This window comes from Drosophila mauritiana, chromosome 2R (assembly GCF_004382145.1).
Source record: "Drosophila mauritiana strain mau12 chromosome 2R, ASM438214v1, whole genome shotgun sequence".
Lineage (NCBI taxonomy): Eukaryota > Metazoa > Arthropoda > Insecta > Diptera > Drosophilidae > Drosophila > Drosophila mauritiana.
The window spans coordinates 12300150-12316178 of record NC_046668.1 but is presented as its reverse complement, the minus strand read 5'-3'; the positions used below and the strand labels follow the sequence as shown (position 1 = coordinate 12316178).

At 46.5% G+C, this 16029-nt stretch overlaps 1 protein-coding gene across 27 annotated transcripts in view; it reads left to right on the top strand.

Moving 5' to 3' along the window:
* Positions 1-16029, top strand: part of LOC117138600 (microtubule-actin cross-linking factor 1) — a 75318-nt gene that overhangs the window by 41018 nt on the left and 18271 nt on the right. For 16 of the 27 annotated variants that reach the window (XM_033300801.1, XM_033300798.1, XM_033300797.1 and 13 more), the window contains 2 exons: positions 3948-4078; positions 4354-4816. The exons of 5 other annotated variants lie outside the window; for them this stretch is intronic. In XM_033300801.1, the coding sequence (XP_033156692.1) occupies positions 3948-4078; positions 4354-4816 (594 nt within the window). Of the gene's footprint in view, positions 1-3681; positions 3808-3947; positions 4079-4353; positions 14846-16029 lie in introns of those variants that run through there. 6 more of the 27 variants (XM_033300785.1, XM_033300784.1, XM_033300783.1 and 3 more) reach the window with 2 other exon arrangements.

Genomic DNA, 16029 nt, shown 5'->3' with positions numbered 1-16029 from the left:
TTAATGTATCAAATTTATTTATAAATATTGCATTATGTGAGGGGAGTTTCAATAGAAAGAGTAACAAAAACGATAGACATTGTCATGTGCCTGACCAATTAGGCAAATTGGAGACAGATTCGAAATTAATAATGACGACGCCGAATTCTATAAATATTAATGAGGCCCCAGCAGTCGTATGGATTCGGTTATACTCGAAATTCAATGCCAGGGAACGTCATCAACGTCTTTGTCGCCATCTGTCAACATTTCTTTTATTTTTTTGAATTCCAGTTCCCCCCTTATTTTGACTATTTTTGCTCAACTGGTTTGGGATTTGTTTATTTCCTAGCCGCTCCATCTTCAGAAATTCAATTAAGAATATTATTCACCAACCGAAAAAATACGAAAATATTTGTTAGCAAATATTTAGAAGGCAATTACCATATTGTTTAAATGGAGTTCAGATCGCCGGACATGGTGTAAACATAAGTTCAATCAACTTTTGAGCTAATGCTGTAATAAATAGCATCATTAATAGTACAGTGAGAAAAGACAAAGATGCTAAGTAAATTTAAAGATATATTTATATTCACATCTGCTTTAAAAATAAGATTTAAGTGCCATCTTTGTAAAATTGAACATCTTTAGCCTCAATTTCTTTCTATGTAGTTGATCCATTTCAAAGTAATCCGAATTTGTTGTTTTGGATCTATCGTGGCTTTTCGGAGGTGTTGCCTTCGCCTCGAGCGTTGGAGTGACATCATAACTGCTCCATTACCACTTCGCCTTCAAGCCAACTTGATATGCATAGCAGGGGCGGGCGCTGAAGCTCCGCTGGCTTAACTAGACTGAAAAGCGAAATAAGTTATTTAGAAGGTTAGATGGCGGCACAAACTGGTTTGATCTGTTCCTCTGATACTTTGTTCTCGACTTCCGTGTATTGTTTTCGACTTTAATTTGGAGCCAACTCCAGCAGCGAACTCCCTTCCCATTCCCCTCCCATCGCCCATTTCCCTCATTTCAGGCCTTGCCATTGTAAATGGATTGTTTATAATGTTTTGGCGCAACAGCTGTGGAATGCTCACCAAAAACTAGCCGGCATTTTTAAGCTCTCTCTCTCTCCCAGTGGCAATTGTCTCTCTGAATCTCTAAAAAAGCTCGCTCTCGCTCTCCACATGGCCAATTGATTCTCGGAGTGGCGCTGCTCCATTCAGTACCGAAAGCGACGTGGTTGTGTAACGTCGCGTATCCGCTGTGTGTGCCGACTTGCTGCCGGTGAACGAAATTTAACAAAGGCCAAAACCTTTAAAACCTCCCGTTTTTGTTGGCAACCAAAGTCTATGGAATTTGAATTCGAATCGAGCGTGTAATTATGAGTGAATAGTTGTGATAACTAAATGGGCAAATAACTTCGCAAAACTCAAATAGAGAACATTGCTCATACGCCGCATGGGCAGACATGATGTCACACATGTACGGCCGGATAGAAAGTGTGTCCGTGTCGTTGTCTTGGTGCCTTAAATTTCAATTAAATGCGAACCGTGTCGCATTGGTTCGCTTTTATTTTGTTAGAAGAAATTTAAATTCGCTGCCGCCATCGACCCCTCGACGTTTGAATTTGTGCCGCAAAGAGTTCTATTATAGCCCGAAATGAAGTCACTCGTCGAGTGCTTTGCAACAACTCAAATATAACCGAAACGCAAACAGAAGAGTGTGAAAACGAAAATAAAAGAAATACATTATTAATATAGCCTTGAACATGTCGCAAGAATCGGAATGTTGATATTTTCGGCCGTCTGTTTTGGTGTTAATGAAAGCGCACACACAAAAAAAAATATAAAAAAAACGAGAAAATGAAAATCTATGACTGAAATTTCGTAGTGAGTCAGCGAGTTTAGGGTCATTATAGGTTGCATAAAACCATAAAATGCTGCACTTAAAATGGGAAGCCCGAAAAACTGTGGAAATTATTCTCCCGCTCGATTACTAGCTGACTAGCGTGAATTATGACTTCCTATCAACAAGAGGATCGCGGGAGTGTCAGGGCTGGCGCTTATCTAATCTATGAGGTGCAATCCATCAGAGCTGATGTGATGCTTGGAATTGAGCGATCGGTTTACCAGGAAACGCCACCCGGAATGCCGGTGGAAGAGTATTTGTTAGTTCGCCCAGCTTGCCTGCACTTTCCCTTTGATTTTATCGATTAAACTAGATGCCTTCGTATGCCTTCTATATATAATTCGTTGCATATATATATATTTTTAGCGGCATTCTAACGATAAATCAGGAATGAAAGCGAGCGTTTTGGGGTCTATGCCTCCACTGAAGCAAAGGGAGGCGCCTATTTTCATAGTGCCTCAAAGGCGAGGTCCAATTGCAGGCTGCATGCTGCACGCTCTCGTCGGAGCTTTTCCTCTCTCGTTTGTGCGCTCTTACCCCCATTTAAAGCCGGCACAACGTGGCGTATTAGTCATGTTATCAGTGTCAAGCGCATCTCAGCCGATTAGAGCCAAGAATCTGTTTAATCTGCTTGCTTATGAAACGCAGATTCATAGGGCATTAGTTTGTGCTTTAGTTCAGCTTTAGTTGCTCGTTGTGCGGGCGCTCGACAAACTTGTTTCAGTTTCATTTATAATCAAATATTCGCCACTCTGATGACATCATTGTTCTCGTACTCGTATATTAACTGTCTAAATGTGTGTCGGTGTGTGTTTTGTTAATTATAATTTATTTGTTGCTTTTACCAACTCTAGGGCAACCTTGAAAATCAGCAGCAGCAACAGCAGATTAGTTGTTTATTTTGAAAATGCAAATCATAAGTCGTTGATCACTTTGTAGATTCGCCATTCAATGACTTCATTTGCAGCCCTCTTTTGCAAAGTTGTATGTATGACGTCAATGCAATTTCAAGTTGGGGCTACGACCTGCAGCCATATGCCAGTCATTTGCCATTGAATCCACTGTCTCTGGCAAATGGTCAATAAAGATAAAAATTAAATTACCAGATCCCTTCGATAAGACGCACTCCGGATCCCCAACTCTTTCCGGGTAATCACTTACCCTATTTATTATGGTTGGGACCTCTTGAGAGAGTTTGCACTACATATTTGCAGAGCGATTGAGGCCTTCTCGGTCATATAGCGTCATTTCTATTTTCATAAAGCCTTTGGGTTTGCTTTTTGTGTGCGTTTTTTCCTTTTTTTTTGTTTTTTTGTTTTCACTTAACTGTACATATGTGCTTCGTGTGATTTGTGTTCGTCGGTGCGCGGCTGATAAAAATGTATCCTTGTGTGCGACTGAAAGAACTGAATCTAGTGAATGAATTAAGCGAATCAACAAACAGAGTAGTATAGGACGGTTTCAAGGGCCGATTAATACTAAAAAGTCCAGTGACGGCTACCGTAAAATTGTAGTGTTCATGTCTTTTGACAATCTTGGAAGTATTTTTAGTTGCTTTATCGCCGGTGACTTTATCACGCGGCCATATCAAATCACGCTCACGCATGCCATAAACATTCCACAAAAAAAAAGTTTGAGACTCTACGGCAACTTCAAAGTGACGCGTCTGCCAACAAATCTTGACTCGTAAATTTCTAATTGCTTTTGTCACAATTAAATCTCGCGCAGTGCATTCAAGAAGCCCCTAAGCCAACGAAACAAATACCAATTGCTGACTATGACTTTGTCGAACTGAACCAAACGAAAGCCTTAGACATGCCTCAGCATAGATCGGGTCGCAAGGCGACTAAAACCAAATCCAAAACCCAAACCACGACTGTCCAAGTGGCAGAGGAAAGTGACTACGACTTTGCGTTCGAGTTTCAGGTAATACTTCATCTATCCTCCCCCATTCCCTGCTGCCCAGTTGTATCCCCTCGCAAAGATTTCGACGAACCGAGTTTAATTTGCCAGTTGCCCAGTTGTTAACTTTTACTAACCGAAATTGCTTTAATTTTTGCATTTAGCAATACGCTGAGAGTCTACAGAAACCGCTCAAGACCTTTAGGGTTGACTTCAGTGCGGGCAGCGTGCCAACTGGCGATGGCTACGCTGCGCGCCAGGAGGATCTCTACACCACTACCTACAGCACCACACAGTAAGTAAATGTATCTAAGTATATAATATATAGGAAGTGTATATTATTCTCCAGAAAGAAAGAATTTTACTGCATTCAGAAATTCAAAAATGTTTCATTTAAATCCACAGTTTCATGTTATGCGATAAGAAGTATTACACAATTTTGACAAAGTTATAGAACTATGAATAATCCCATATTTATTCTCATTATATATTCCTTTACTTAATCCAATTTATTTCTTCTCTAAATGTGTGTTTAAATTAAATAATAAAATTGCAATCGAATTCTTTCAGAATCAGCTCAACGAAGACAACGAAAAGCTCTACGAAGAGCGTCTACAGTAGCGATGGCTTGGACGCCGCTAGTCAGGAGGTTAGCACTGCTAGCCTGCCTCAATCGCAGATCCAATTCAACGAAATCCGTACGCTCAAGCGCTCTCAACAGCTGGGTGGCCATTCCGTGCTGGATATAGCCGGAATACGCGATCCGCGTACGGGTCGCGTACTGACCATCGGAGAAGCCATCCAGCTTCGCATTCTGGACGTGCGCACCGGCGAGATGCTAGTGGGTGATCGCCGTATCACGCTGGAACAAGCTGCCGACCAAGGACTGATCGATTTGCAACTGGCAAAGCAATTGCTTGAGCCCGGTGCCGGCAGAGATGCCAGCGGACGGGAGCTGTCGCTCCTGGAGGTTATTCAGCGCGAGATTAGCGAAGCGGAATCCGGTTACGAGACGGCCGAGAAGCGGATCAAGGTAAACAACACGGTCACCGTAGAGCAAACCTCCGGAGAGCTGGGCTCTCCCGAGAATCCACGCAACATTGCCGATGCCATTACTGCGGGGAGTGTGGACACCAAGACCGGCCTGTATCGCGTCAAATCCGGACAGACGATCAGCCTGGCGGAGGCCTACGAGCGTGGCTACCTCATCCGGCACGAGTCGGTGACAATCAAGTCGAATGCGCTGTGCCTGAGCGATGCGATTGCGCATGGCCTGGTCGATGGCGCCGGCTGGATAGCGGATCGCAATTCCGGCGACAAGTTCCGATTGGATTCGGCCATTGCCAATCAACTAATAGACGCGAGTGTGCGCGAAGTGGTGGACGCGAAACGCGATACGAAGATCACACTGCAGGAGGCACTGCAGTCGGGCGTACTAAATGCCAAAACGGGTCGGTACGTGAACGAGGTGACCAAGGAGAAGTTAACCTTCGCAGAGGCGCGCAACCGTCAGTTGATCGTGAAACCGTACACGCTGAAGGACATCTGCGATCTGAATCTGCTCGATAAACAGGCCCAGATCACGAGTCCCATGCGCCGCGAAAAGTTGAGCATTATGCAGGCCATCGAGGCCGGTGTACTGGACGGTAATTTGCTCAAGTGCATCACCAAACGTAAGGGTGAATTGGTCACCCTTCAGGAGGCCATCGCCGACGGCATCGTGTTGCCGGCCGAGTGCAAGTACCGCGACTTTATGACCGGTGAGCTGATCAGCATTCCGGAGGCGGTGGAACGCGGTCTGATTAGCTCGGTGGCGCAGCGTTCAATCTTCGATATTGACGGGTTCAAGGATCTGAGGAGCAATGACTATGTGAGCTTTAATGTGGCCCTCTCGCGCGATCTTTTGCGTCGCAAGAGTACGGGCTTTGCCTTAGAGACGGGTAGGGATAGTCTGGTGCCACTCGAGGTGGCTGTTAGTGAGGGACTGGTGCGCCAGGAGGTGTACGAGATGTTTAGCCGTGGCATTGGTGTTCAGAATGCCAGTGGTAAGGAGCTTAGCGTCTTTGATTTGGTCTATCACAATCTGATTGACCCGAAGACTGGTTATCTTTTGGATCCCAAGACCGGGGAGACAGTGCCCCTGGACACCGCCATCGAGCGGAAGTTTATCACTCCCGAGGGTGCTCTCCTACTAAGTAGTTTGCTCAATATCACTTTGACCACGGAAACGGTGACGCGGACGATCAATCGTTATGTGACAATCAGGGCTGGTTCCCAGGAGCCAGTCGACAGCGTGTTGCTTACCTTCACGGAGGCAGTGCGTCAAGGTTTCATTGACGAGGAGAGGCAACTCTTCAAAGATCCCAAAACGGGCAATATTTACTCAGTACAGCAGGCCCTCAACTATGGCTTGTTAGTTCCCGATAGCAATCAGACAGTTCCGGAGCCAACAAATAGGAAAAAAACAAAATCCACTATTACCATTGTGACCAAGCAAATCATACCGGAAGCAGAGCCCATCAAGCTAAACACACAGCACACCAAGTACGTCGAGAAGTCGGTGGAGATTCCCATTTCCCAGGAATTAGTAAAGCCGCATCGTGTGGTCTCCGAATTTATTAACATGGAAAAGTCCAGCTATATCGAACAAAACGTAACGGAGCGCCAGATCATGGAGCTGCCCCCAGGAGGATGGCGACTAAAGGACGCCATTGAGCAGCGCCTGTTTAATCCAGATACGGGAGTATTCCATGTGCAGGGCACAGATCGATTGGTTAACTTTGAGGAGTGTATCAACAAGCAGATTATTAACAATCTATCGCTCTCCGTAATTGATCCCAGCACTGGCGACAAGATCTCCGTGCAGTCAGCCTTTGAGCGTGATATCTTGGACAGTTATGGCAACTATACGAATAGCCGGAAACAAGTCCAGGGCATGCGCAGTGCCATTGACGAGGGTAAGATCATTCTGGAAACCGTCCCGACTACGAGAGGCGCCAACCAAAAGACAATTCTTCGCATCACTAAAGTAAACAACATTCCGGATGTGTTGGAGGTTTCCACGCCCCTGAAGGATGCCCCGCCCAAGTTTGTCGAGGTGCTCACCTGCCAACGAGAGCTCGCCTCTCCAGAGCCACTGCAAATTGCGCCGGGCGCCATCTATGATCCGTCCACTGCCCTAGTAATCTTCACGCAGACCGGAGAGACTGAAAATATCTTCGATGCCGCCCGTCAGGGTCTGGTTGACGAGCACCTAATTAAAATTGTGGATCCGACAACCAAGCAACCCATTTCCGTTACCGAGGCGATAGCGCGTTCTATTTACGATCCAAAGACAGCCACTATTCTTGATTCTGAGGGTCAGCCAGTGGACTTGATCACAGCAACTAAACTGGGACTATTGAGTGTGGTAGGTGCTCCATTGGTTGCCGCCGAGGGAGCTTTGCGAACTGTGCGTTTCGTCACAGATCCACGAACTGGTGAGCAAATTCCAGTGGAGGTGGCATACGAACGAGGCATTGTCTCCCGGGATCATTTGCATCGCGGAAGGTCCTTTGACAGTGAACCGTCAACGGTCGAGGACAAAGTTGTAGTCCTCCAGAGAATGCGCAAGGTCATTCTCAAGCCGAAGGATGCTTTACGAAAGGGAATCATCGACGAGGAGACCTGTGAAATACTTGAAAACACGAGTAACTTCACTAATCCCAAAGGAGAGGTGGTAAACATAACTGAGGCACTGAACACCGGTCTAATTGATGGACGTCGTGGTCAGGTGATCGATCCCCAAAACAATAGAGTCTTGAATTTGAGGCAAGCAGTGGAACAGAAGATTATTGATTCCGAGCAGACTAACCATATTCTCATGCCGTTGGCCAAGAGCTTATCGGTGCCGCGTCTGGCAGACCAGGGATTAATTGATCCACAAACTCAGAGTATTGTCCATCCGGAGAGTGGTTATCCCCTGAGCATCCATGAGGCCATAGTATGTGAGGTCTTGGATCCGCATTCGAAACTGCATAAGCCCGAAAAATGCACCCTAGAGGAAGCGATCACTAAGGGCATTATTAATGCCGATGATTCCACATTCAGCTATAAGAAGAATACACTCAACATTACTGAAGCCATTGATGCGAAACTTTTTGATCCTAGTTACGATCAGCAAAAATCTAAGGTGGAAATTCCGCCGGTGGGTATGATATTCCCTGTTGCTGTGGAAAAGAGCCTGGTGGAACCGTCCAAGCGAGTTGTTCTGCATCCAAGTACAAAGAAAGCACTTCCCATCAAGCAAGCCATCGAGGAAAACTTTATCATGTCCATTCCCTACTCTCCCAAGCCAGATGCAATCGAGGTGGTGACTGCCATGGAGCGAGATCTCATCGATGTAGCTGCCCAAACTCTGACTGTACCGTCCACTGGTGAACGTATACCTCTACGACAAGCTATGGAAAATGGTGTTCTGGTGGTAAAGAATCTCTCAGATTTTGTGATTACCCAAAAACCCATTCCCAAAACGGAGATCATGGAGACGGTGCGTGCGGTCCACACGGTGACTACTAAAACCATTGAGCTTATGCAAGGCTACGTCCTCATTTCTAACAATGAAGTGCAGAACGTTAATACCGGTGAGGTGTGCAGCTTGGAGGAAGCTAAGGAGCTGGGAATTCTGCGCGAAGAATCCACAACTCGGGAGACAAAAGCAGCGGCCGGCGAAAGTCCGGAATCGATTGGCGCCGTAGTTACCAGCGGCGATCAAACTGTTGTTGTGGAAGAGCGCACCCAGACAGTGGTGGTCAGTTCGGATACCCGCAAGCAAGAGATGCAAGTGGTCAGCACGACGCAATCCACCAAGGACACATCCGTTCCAAGTGTAAGTGAAATCGATACAAAGGGCAGCAAGGAGCCATCGAAGACGTTGCAAAATGTAAAAGATGCCGCCAAATTGGGTGCACTGGGCGTGATCGCAGCTCCTGTACTGGCCGGAGGCGCCATCGTAAGTGGCGTTAAAAGTCTTATCAAATCTGTGAAATCTCCAACGGAAGATGCCAAGACCACTGAAAAACCTAAGGAACCTCAAACCAGCTTCATTGAACAGGAGCGCCGTAAAGAGCTACAGCCGCAACAAGTGCCAAGTGAGGTGGATAATCTCCTCAGTGAAACGGAGAATTTTATCAGCTCTACGACTGCCAACTTTATTGCCAACGAAAAACAGCAGGATATGCCCGATACGCTGCCACAGGAAAGCATTCTACCCTTGGAAGTTGAATCAACAAGCACTTTGACCACCACAACAGTAACAACAATTACTACATCAAGTACAACGACGGAGACCGGAAATCTGGAGCCAGTTGTGGTAGAGGATGTCTCGACCACAGTTAAGGAGGATACAGTGGTGGTTAAGCCCAGTAAAGTGCCTGAAGATAAAACAGAGGTTTCTAAAATAACTGAAACCATAACCACCGTGACTTCTAATGAAACAGATACAGTACCAGAAAAGATATCACCAGAACCAGCTTCCGAGGAGTCACCAAAGAAAGATCCAGTGGTAACAAAAGACACAAGTTCCAGGCCAGCTGAAACGGAGGCATCTCCCAAGCCTGCTCAAAAGGAACTAACTCCCGAGCCAGACCAAAATGCAGAATTCGTTGAATCTGTTAAAAAAGATCCAACTCCTGAGCCGGATTACAAGGAGAACACTAGCGAGCCAGCACAAATCACACCAAAGGAACCATCTCCTGCTCCAACCAGTAAAAACGAACAATCATCTGAACCTACCTCAAAGCCAGAGCCAATGCCCAGAACTGCTAAAAAGGAAGAGATTTCTGAAATTGAGCCCCCCTTCACAGCACCACTGGCTCCATTTGTTGATCAAGTAGAGGAGACCAAGATCACTGAAATTAAAACCGAAATTAAAGAACCCGTTACAAGTTCCCAAACTATTACAACCATTACCACAACGGTAAAAACAGTCGATGAACAGCCCATAGTGGAGGAAATAACTGAGGTCAGCAAATCTGAGAACATTGTAGATGTGCAAGTTAAGGAACCAACTGTCCAAGAACCTATAAAGGTGAATGAGACGAACGATGATACCACCAGGACTGAACCTACCAATGAAATAGTGCTTGAAGAAAGAGTTGTCACTGTCGAAGAGCCGACGATCACGGAAACTACTGTAACAACAACAACTATCACTACAACAACATCTTCAACCGAGGAAACCCTGCCCCAAGAGAATACAGCCACAGTAAAGGAATCGCCTTTGAATGAGCCTGTGCCTTCATCCCCAGCTGAACCTACAGAGATTGAGCAGAAAACCAATGATGAACAAAAGAAGCCGGAAGAAATTGTAGACACCGAAAAGAAAACGACGGAGCCGAAGCCGGTGGAAACTATTCCAACCGAGCCAGTAAGCACATCTGAAACAACAGTGACAGTTACCACCAAGACAACAATTGTTGATGAAGGAAAACTACAACAACCAAGTGATCTTGAGCAAATTGTTCAACCGCATTCAACTTCGGACAAACATCAATCTCTTGTTGATTTCATTCAGCAGGAGAAGGGCACTCAGCCAGCGGAAAGTGGTAGCAAGATTTTGCAGAATGTGAAGGATGCTGCCAAGCTGGGCGCTCTAGCCATTGTAGGTGCACCAGTTCTTGCGGGCAAGGCTTTGGTAGATGCCCTAACCACAGAAAAGACAATTAAGCCAGAACCTTCCACAACACAAGTTGTGACCGAGACAGTGGAAGAACTACCAACAGAGATACTTACCACCAGCACTGCTACATTAGTTACCAAAGTCACCACCACGACTACCACCACAACGACATCCACCAGTGAGGGCACTCCCGATGATGAGGCTCGGGACGTAGTTAAACTGCCTGCTGAATTGGTTGAAAGCTCTGTAAAGCGAGAAGTGCCCAGGACACTGGCCATTGGCGATGCCATCTCCCAAAAGTTGATTAGCCCCGATGAGTGCCAGGTGATCGTAGATGGAGAACAGCAGTCGCAGACCGTTTCCACGCTACTCAAGGAGGAGCAGCTGAGCCCATTGGACGAAGTACAGATCATCGACGACAAACTAATTGTTCTGCAGCAGGTGTCTTACCTGGTAGACGCAGACACAGAACTGACGCCACAGAATCTGTATGAACTTAACATCTACGATCCAGAGAATCAATACTTTATTGATCCTAGTACTGGCCAGAAGATTTCCTTCCATACGTTGGTATTTGACATGAATGTTTTCAACCCGGAAACTATTTTGGTTAAGAACTTTAGTACCGGCAAATACGAGACTCTTACAGCAGCCTTGGAGCGTCCACTTCTGGACAGGCACACAGGACACATGGTGGATCCGAAGACAGGCAAGAAAATCCCATTCTTTGAGTGCGTTGACCGCCAATGGATTATCCGAGCCAATCCCGAAGAGCAAAAGCCATCGGGCATCGAGAACGTGACAATAGACACACAGACAGGACAGGTGGTGCTTGACGATGGTCGGGTTTGCTCCATTGTTGAGGCCATCAACAGTGGCAAGCTGGACATTCAGTCGATATCGGTGCGCGACCCAGTCAGCGGTGAGGTGATTCCACTGCGTATGGCAATTGAGTTGGGGGTGGTAGACATGCAGGCGGGCACAGTGATAGATATTCAGACGCTCAAAGAGATTCCCATGGAGTTAGCTTTCCAGCTGGGCTTCCTAGTGCCCGGTGCACGCAAACCCATTTCCCTGGAGGCTGCCGTACGCAAAGGTCTCTACGACCCCGAGACGGGAAAACTCTTCGACTCAGAGAGTCAAAACCAGGTCGATGTTCAGAAGTCGATTGAAATTGGTTTAGTTGACCCGAAGATCTCATTGATTGTGGATACTGTCACAAAGAAGGAAGTCAAGCTGGATTGCGCTATCGAAGACGATTTGGTGCTGCCCGCCACGGGTCAAATCAAAGACAATAAGAACAACACTCTGGTGCCCTTCGATGTAGGTGTACAACAGCGTTTGCTGAAAACCGACAACGTCACCTGGAGCTTGCCAGAGTTGCTTCAGCGCGAATACTACACGCCCAGCACTGGCAAGGTTCTTAATCCTGTCACCGGCGAGGAGATTCTTCTTCAGCAAGCCATTGAAATGGGCTTTGTGGAACTAGAAACGACTTTAGTCAAGGATGTCGATCATGATAAGATTTTGCCGGGCAAGGAGGCGGCCAAGGTGGGTCTTCTGGACACTGTTCGCGGAACACTAAGCTCGCCCAACATTAGTCTCGACGAGGCTTTCGTAAAGGGCTACCTTATAAGCACGAAAAAGCCGCTTTCCCTGGTCGATTGTCTGCTGCGCGGTCTTTACGATCCTTCGACAGCAAAGTTCACCATCGACGACAAGCAGTTGGACCTGAAGACCGCCATTGCCCAAAAGCTCATTAATCCCGAAGAGCTGGTGTTGCTTGATCCCAAGACAGAGTCAATTATTTCCATTACAGAAGCGATCGCAAAGGGTTATCTTGATCCGATTGAGGGATATGTGATTAACCCATATGCTTCTACCAAACTGTCCCTCCATGAAGCCCTGGAGAATCGCATTCTCATCCCGCCCAAGCGAAAGCGCAGCTTGCCCGATGCTGTCTACCGCGGTCTTTACGACCCCAAGACTGGTCAATTTAGCAACACGGTGACCCGCGAGAAGCTCACAACTGAACGTGCCATTCGTAGGGGCATCCTCGATCCCGATTCGACGGTCGTCAATGTGGGTTCGGGACAAATCATTCCATTTGGGGTGGCCACCGAGACTGGAATCGTGGACAGTAAGCATGGTACGGTGAGGGATGCCGATGATCACCCGATTGACTTTAAGGAAGCATTCGATCGAGGTATTTTGGTCGAAGCCAAGAAGCCTCTTCGTCTTATTGAGGCTGTGGTGAAGAATGTCTACGACGAGGTGGATGGACACTTTGTCGATCCGAAGTCGGGCGAGAAGCTGAACTTTGCCGAGGCCTTAAACACGAATTTACTGGACGAGCATAGTGTGCAGATCAGAGACTTCAAGACTGGTCTGTACAAGCAGCTGAACCTTACACACGCTAAAGACACCGGCATTATCGATGCCCAAAATTCCAAGCTACTGTATAACAACCAGACAATGACCCTTAAGCACGCCTTTGATATTGGAATCCTAATGGATGTCAATGCGCCCATCAGCATCCAGCGAGCAATTCATCAGGGACTATTCGACGACAAGACCGGCAAGCTAAGCGATCCCAGAACTGGTCGCCAGATTACATTACTCGAAAGCATGCGCAGTTTCGTGGTTAATCCTCACCTGCCCTGCTACTTCGATGAGCAGACAGAACAGATGTACACTCTGAGCGAGACCTGTAGAAATGGCATCATCAATAGAAGGGAGGGTGTCTTCCGGGAACCGGGAAGCAATTCGTTTGTTCCTCTGGGCGAGGCCCTAAGCCTGGGTCTCATTGTGGACATTGAGAATGCCGGTTTTGGTCTGTACGAATTATTGTCGATGGGCTTCTATGACCCTTCCACACGTAAGGTTCTGCATCCAGTCACAAATCGCAAGCTTAATCTCAACGAAGCTTGCGTGGAGGATGTAGTTAGCCTGTCATCCAGCTTAGTCAAACACCACGAGACCGGCAAGTACCTTCGGTTGGCCAATGCTATCAAGGAGCAGTTAGTTGATGACTCTAGGGGTTGTTACAATCTGGGCAACGAACAGTTGGATCTCCAGGCGGCTAGGGCCAAGGGTTTAATTGTTTCCAATCGTCGCCTCCTCAGCCTTGAACTCGTATTGCGCCAACAACTTTACCGCCCCGAAACAGGCAAATTCTGCGATCCAACAACGGGTGAATATCTAGACCTAATCGAAGCCATCCATTCGGGTTTCATAGACCCCGCGACTACCGTATTCAAAAACCAGCTTACTGGTAAGGAGTTACCGCTAACAGAAGCTATTGAGAATGGTGATATTGATGTGTCCAAGGGTAGAGTATTTGATCCCAAGTCTAAGTCAGCTTATAACTACGACGTGGCACTCTCGCGCGGAATTCTTGTCACCATTACTCGACCACTAACCGATCGCAATGATGTGGTGCGTCGCCAGGACAGCGTCGAATTACTAAATCAAACACCCGTGAGCGTTGTGATTAGCAAACCGCGTGAAATGTCTCTCGAGGAGGCCATTCGTTACAACATAATCGATCCCAAGACCGCGCTCGTTCGCGATTTCGATAGCTTTAAGTTCCTGCCTTACTCGGTAGCCGTGGAACGCGGTCTCGTGGACGCCACCAAGCGCACACTCGTGGATCCAAAGGCCCTGTACTTTGCCTTCGATCCCACTTTAATAGTTTACGTGCGTGAACCGGTCACCTTTGACCAGGCGGCCGAGTCCAAGTGTCTGGACTTGCAGACCGGACTGCTGACCTATGTGCCAGCGAGTGTACCTGGATCCGCACCAGCGGCATCAGCCAGCGACGATAGCGCAAACGATTCGCTGACTGTCATCGAAACGCCCAAGGTATACACGCTCAAGGAGGCCGCCAGTGCGGGCGTGGTGGATCCCGACTCGGCTCTAGTCAAGGACTTGGCCAAGGCCAAGCTGGTCCGATTGCCAGAGGCCTTCCGAAAGGGCCTAATGGATGCCAACAAGGCGAACGTGCTCAACACCCAGACCTCGAAGCTCTGCACCCTGCAAGAGGCCTACGAAAGTGGCCTGATCTGCACGCCTAAGCGCTCATTCGGTTTGCTAGAAGCCATCACCTTTAATTTGTACAACCCAACCAATGGCTGCCTAGTTGATCCCTTCCAAATGCATCCAGACATCATCCGGCGCCGCAAGTTCACGCTGGCCGATGCCATTGGCTCAGGTCTGGTTGATCCATCGTCGACAGTGGTGCGTGACCCCAGCACTGGGGTCATTGTCCCACTGACGGCTGCCATTAGCAGTGGGCTAATCGATGCCTCCGAGGGACGCCTGACCGACGCCAATGAGCCGAAGAACAACATCGACCTAGTGAAGGCCGCCGAGAAGGGTCTGCTCCTGCCGGCAGAACAGAGGGTAAGTCTCAGATCACTTGAGGTGTACTCTTTCAATTTCTATCGACACCGATCTCGAAACCGGAATTGCGAATGCAAGAAATTACTGAATTACTGCAAGAAATTACAGCAAAATTATTCTAATTCTAAATTAAAAGCTTTGTTCGTGGCATGTTTGGTATTGTACTATCGATATTGATTTCGATTATTTTTGAGACATTTTGATCAGCGCGCTGTCTTTCTATTTCTTTCTGTCTATCTCTGTCTCTACCTTAATCTCAAATTCTATATCATCAGACTAACCAAGATGTGAGCTTTCCACAATGAAAATGAAAAAAAATAAGAATCATTCTGCAAATTTATTTTGCAAATCATATTTATTATTATTTTGCAAATCTCTTATATTGCAGCGCATGGCATTCAGTTTTATGTTCTATATATCGTATTTTTCGCTGAGATCGCTTTAAGTTCTCAAGCGACAGCAGCCACAAATAATGCAATCAGAGTCAGCAAGTACATCACAGATCACATCCAACAAACATGCATCCATAATTATCGTACTCCATCGATCGCGCTTTATCAAGCCGAAGAGCAATGCGTTATGTCTCATACTCCTCCGCATAAATGACGTCGGCAATAGGACACCATATGCAATACTCTATCATATATACTCAATATTCTATCGATTTGTCTATAACACTAGCATACGAATCTTTCTTCATTCGAACTCGCACTCATCTATTTCTTGTTATTTCTTTTCCCTATATCCAATTGTATCCCAGGCAGTATATTACGTAGGATCGGATCAATTTTTAACTGACTCTAATATGCGGTTAAAAACTGATCTGACTGAGTTAGTGGGATTTTCCCGAGAATACCCCACAATTCACTAGTCTCTATTTAGCTCTTAGTTTTGGAGTAAGGTTACATATCCTTTTTCAGCCCCAATGCAATAGCCCAGGCTTTAGTTATTATTTTTCAAATCTTGTTTAAATACCAATTTTCTACCTATTTTCAGCATACATATATAAATATTTTTTACATATTATTTCGTTTGCAGTTTTAATTTGAAAAACAAACCCAAACCACAATTAACACTAACCAATATAAAAATCCAACAAAACGAAACCAAACCAAAAACAAAACCATTAAACCGTAGTTAGTGCATACTAAAAGTAAAACAACTCGTAGTTGCTAGTCCCCAGT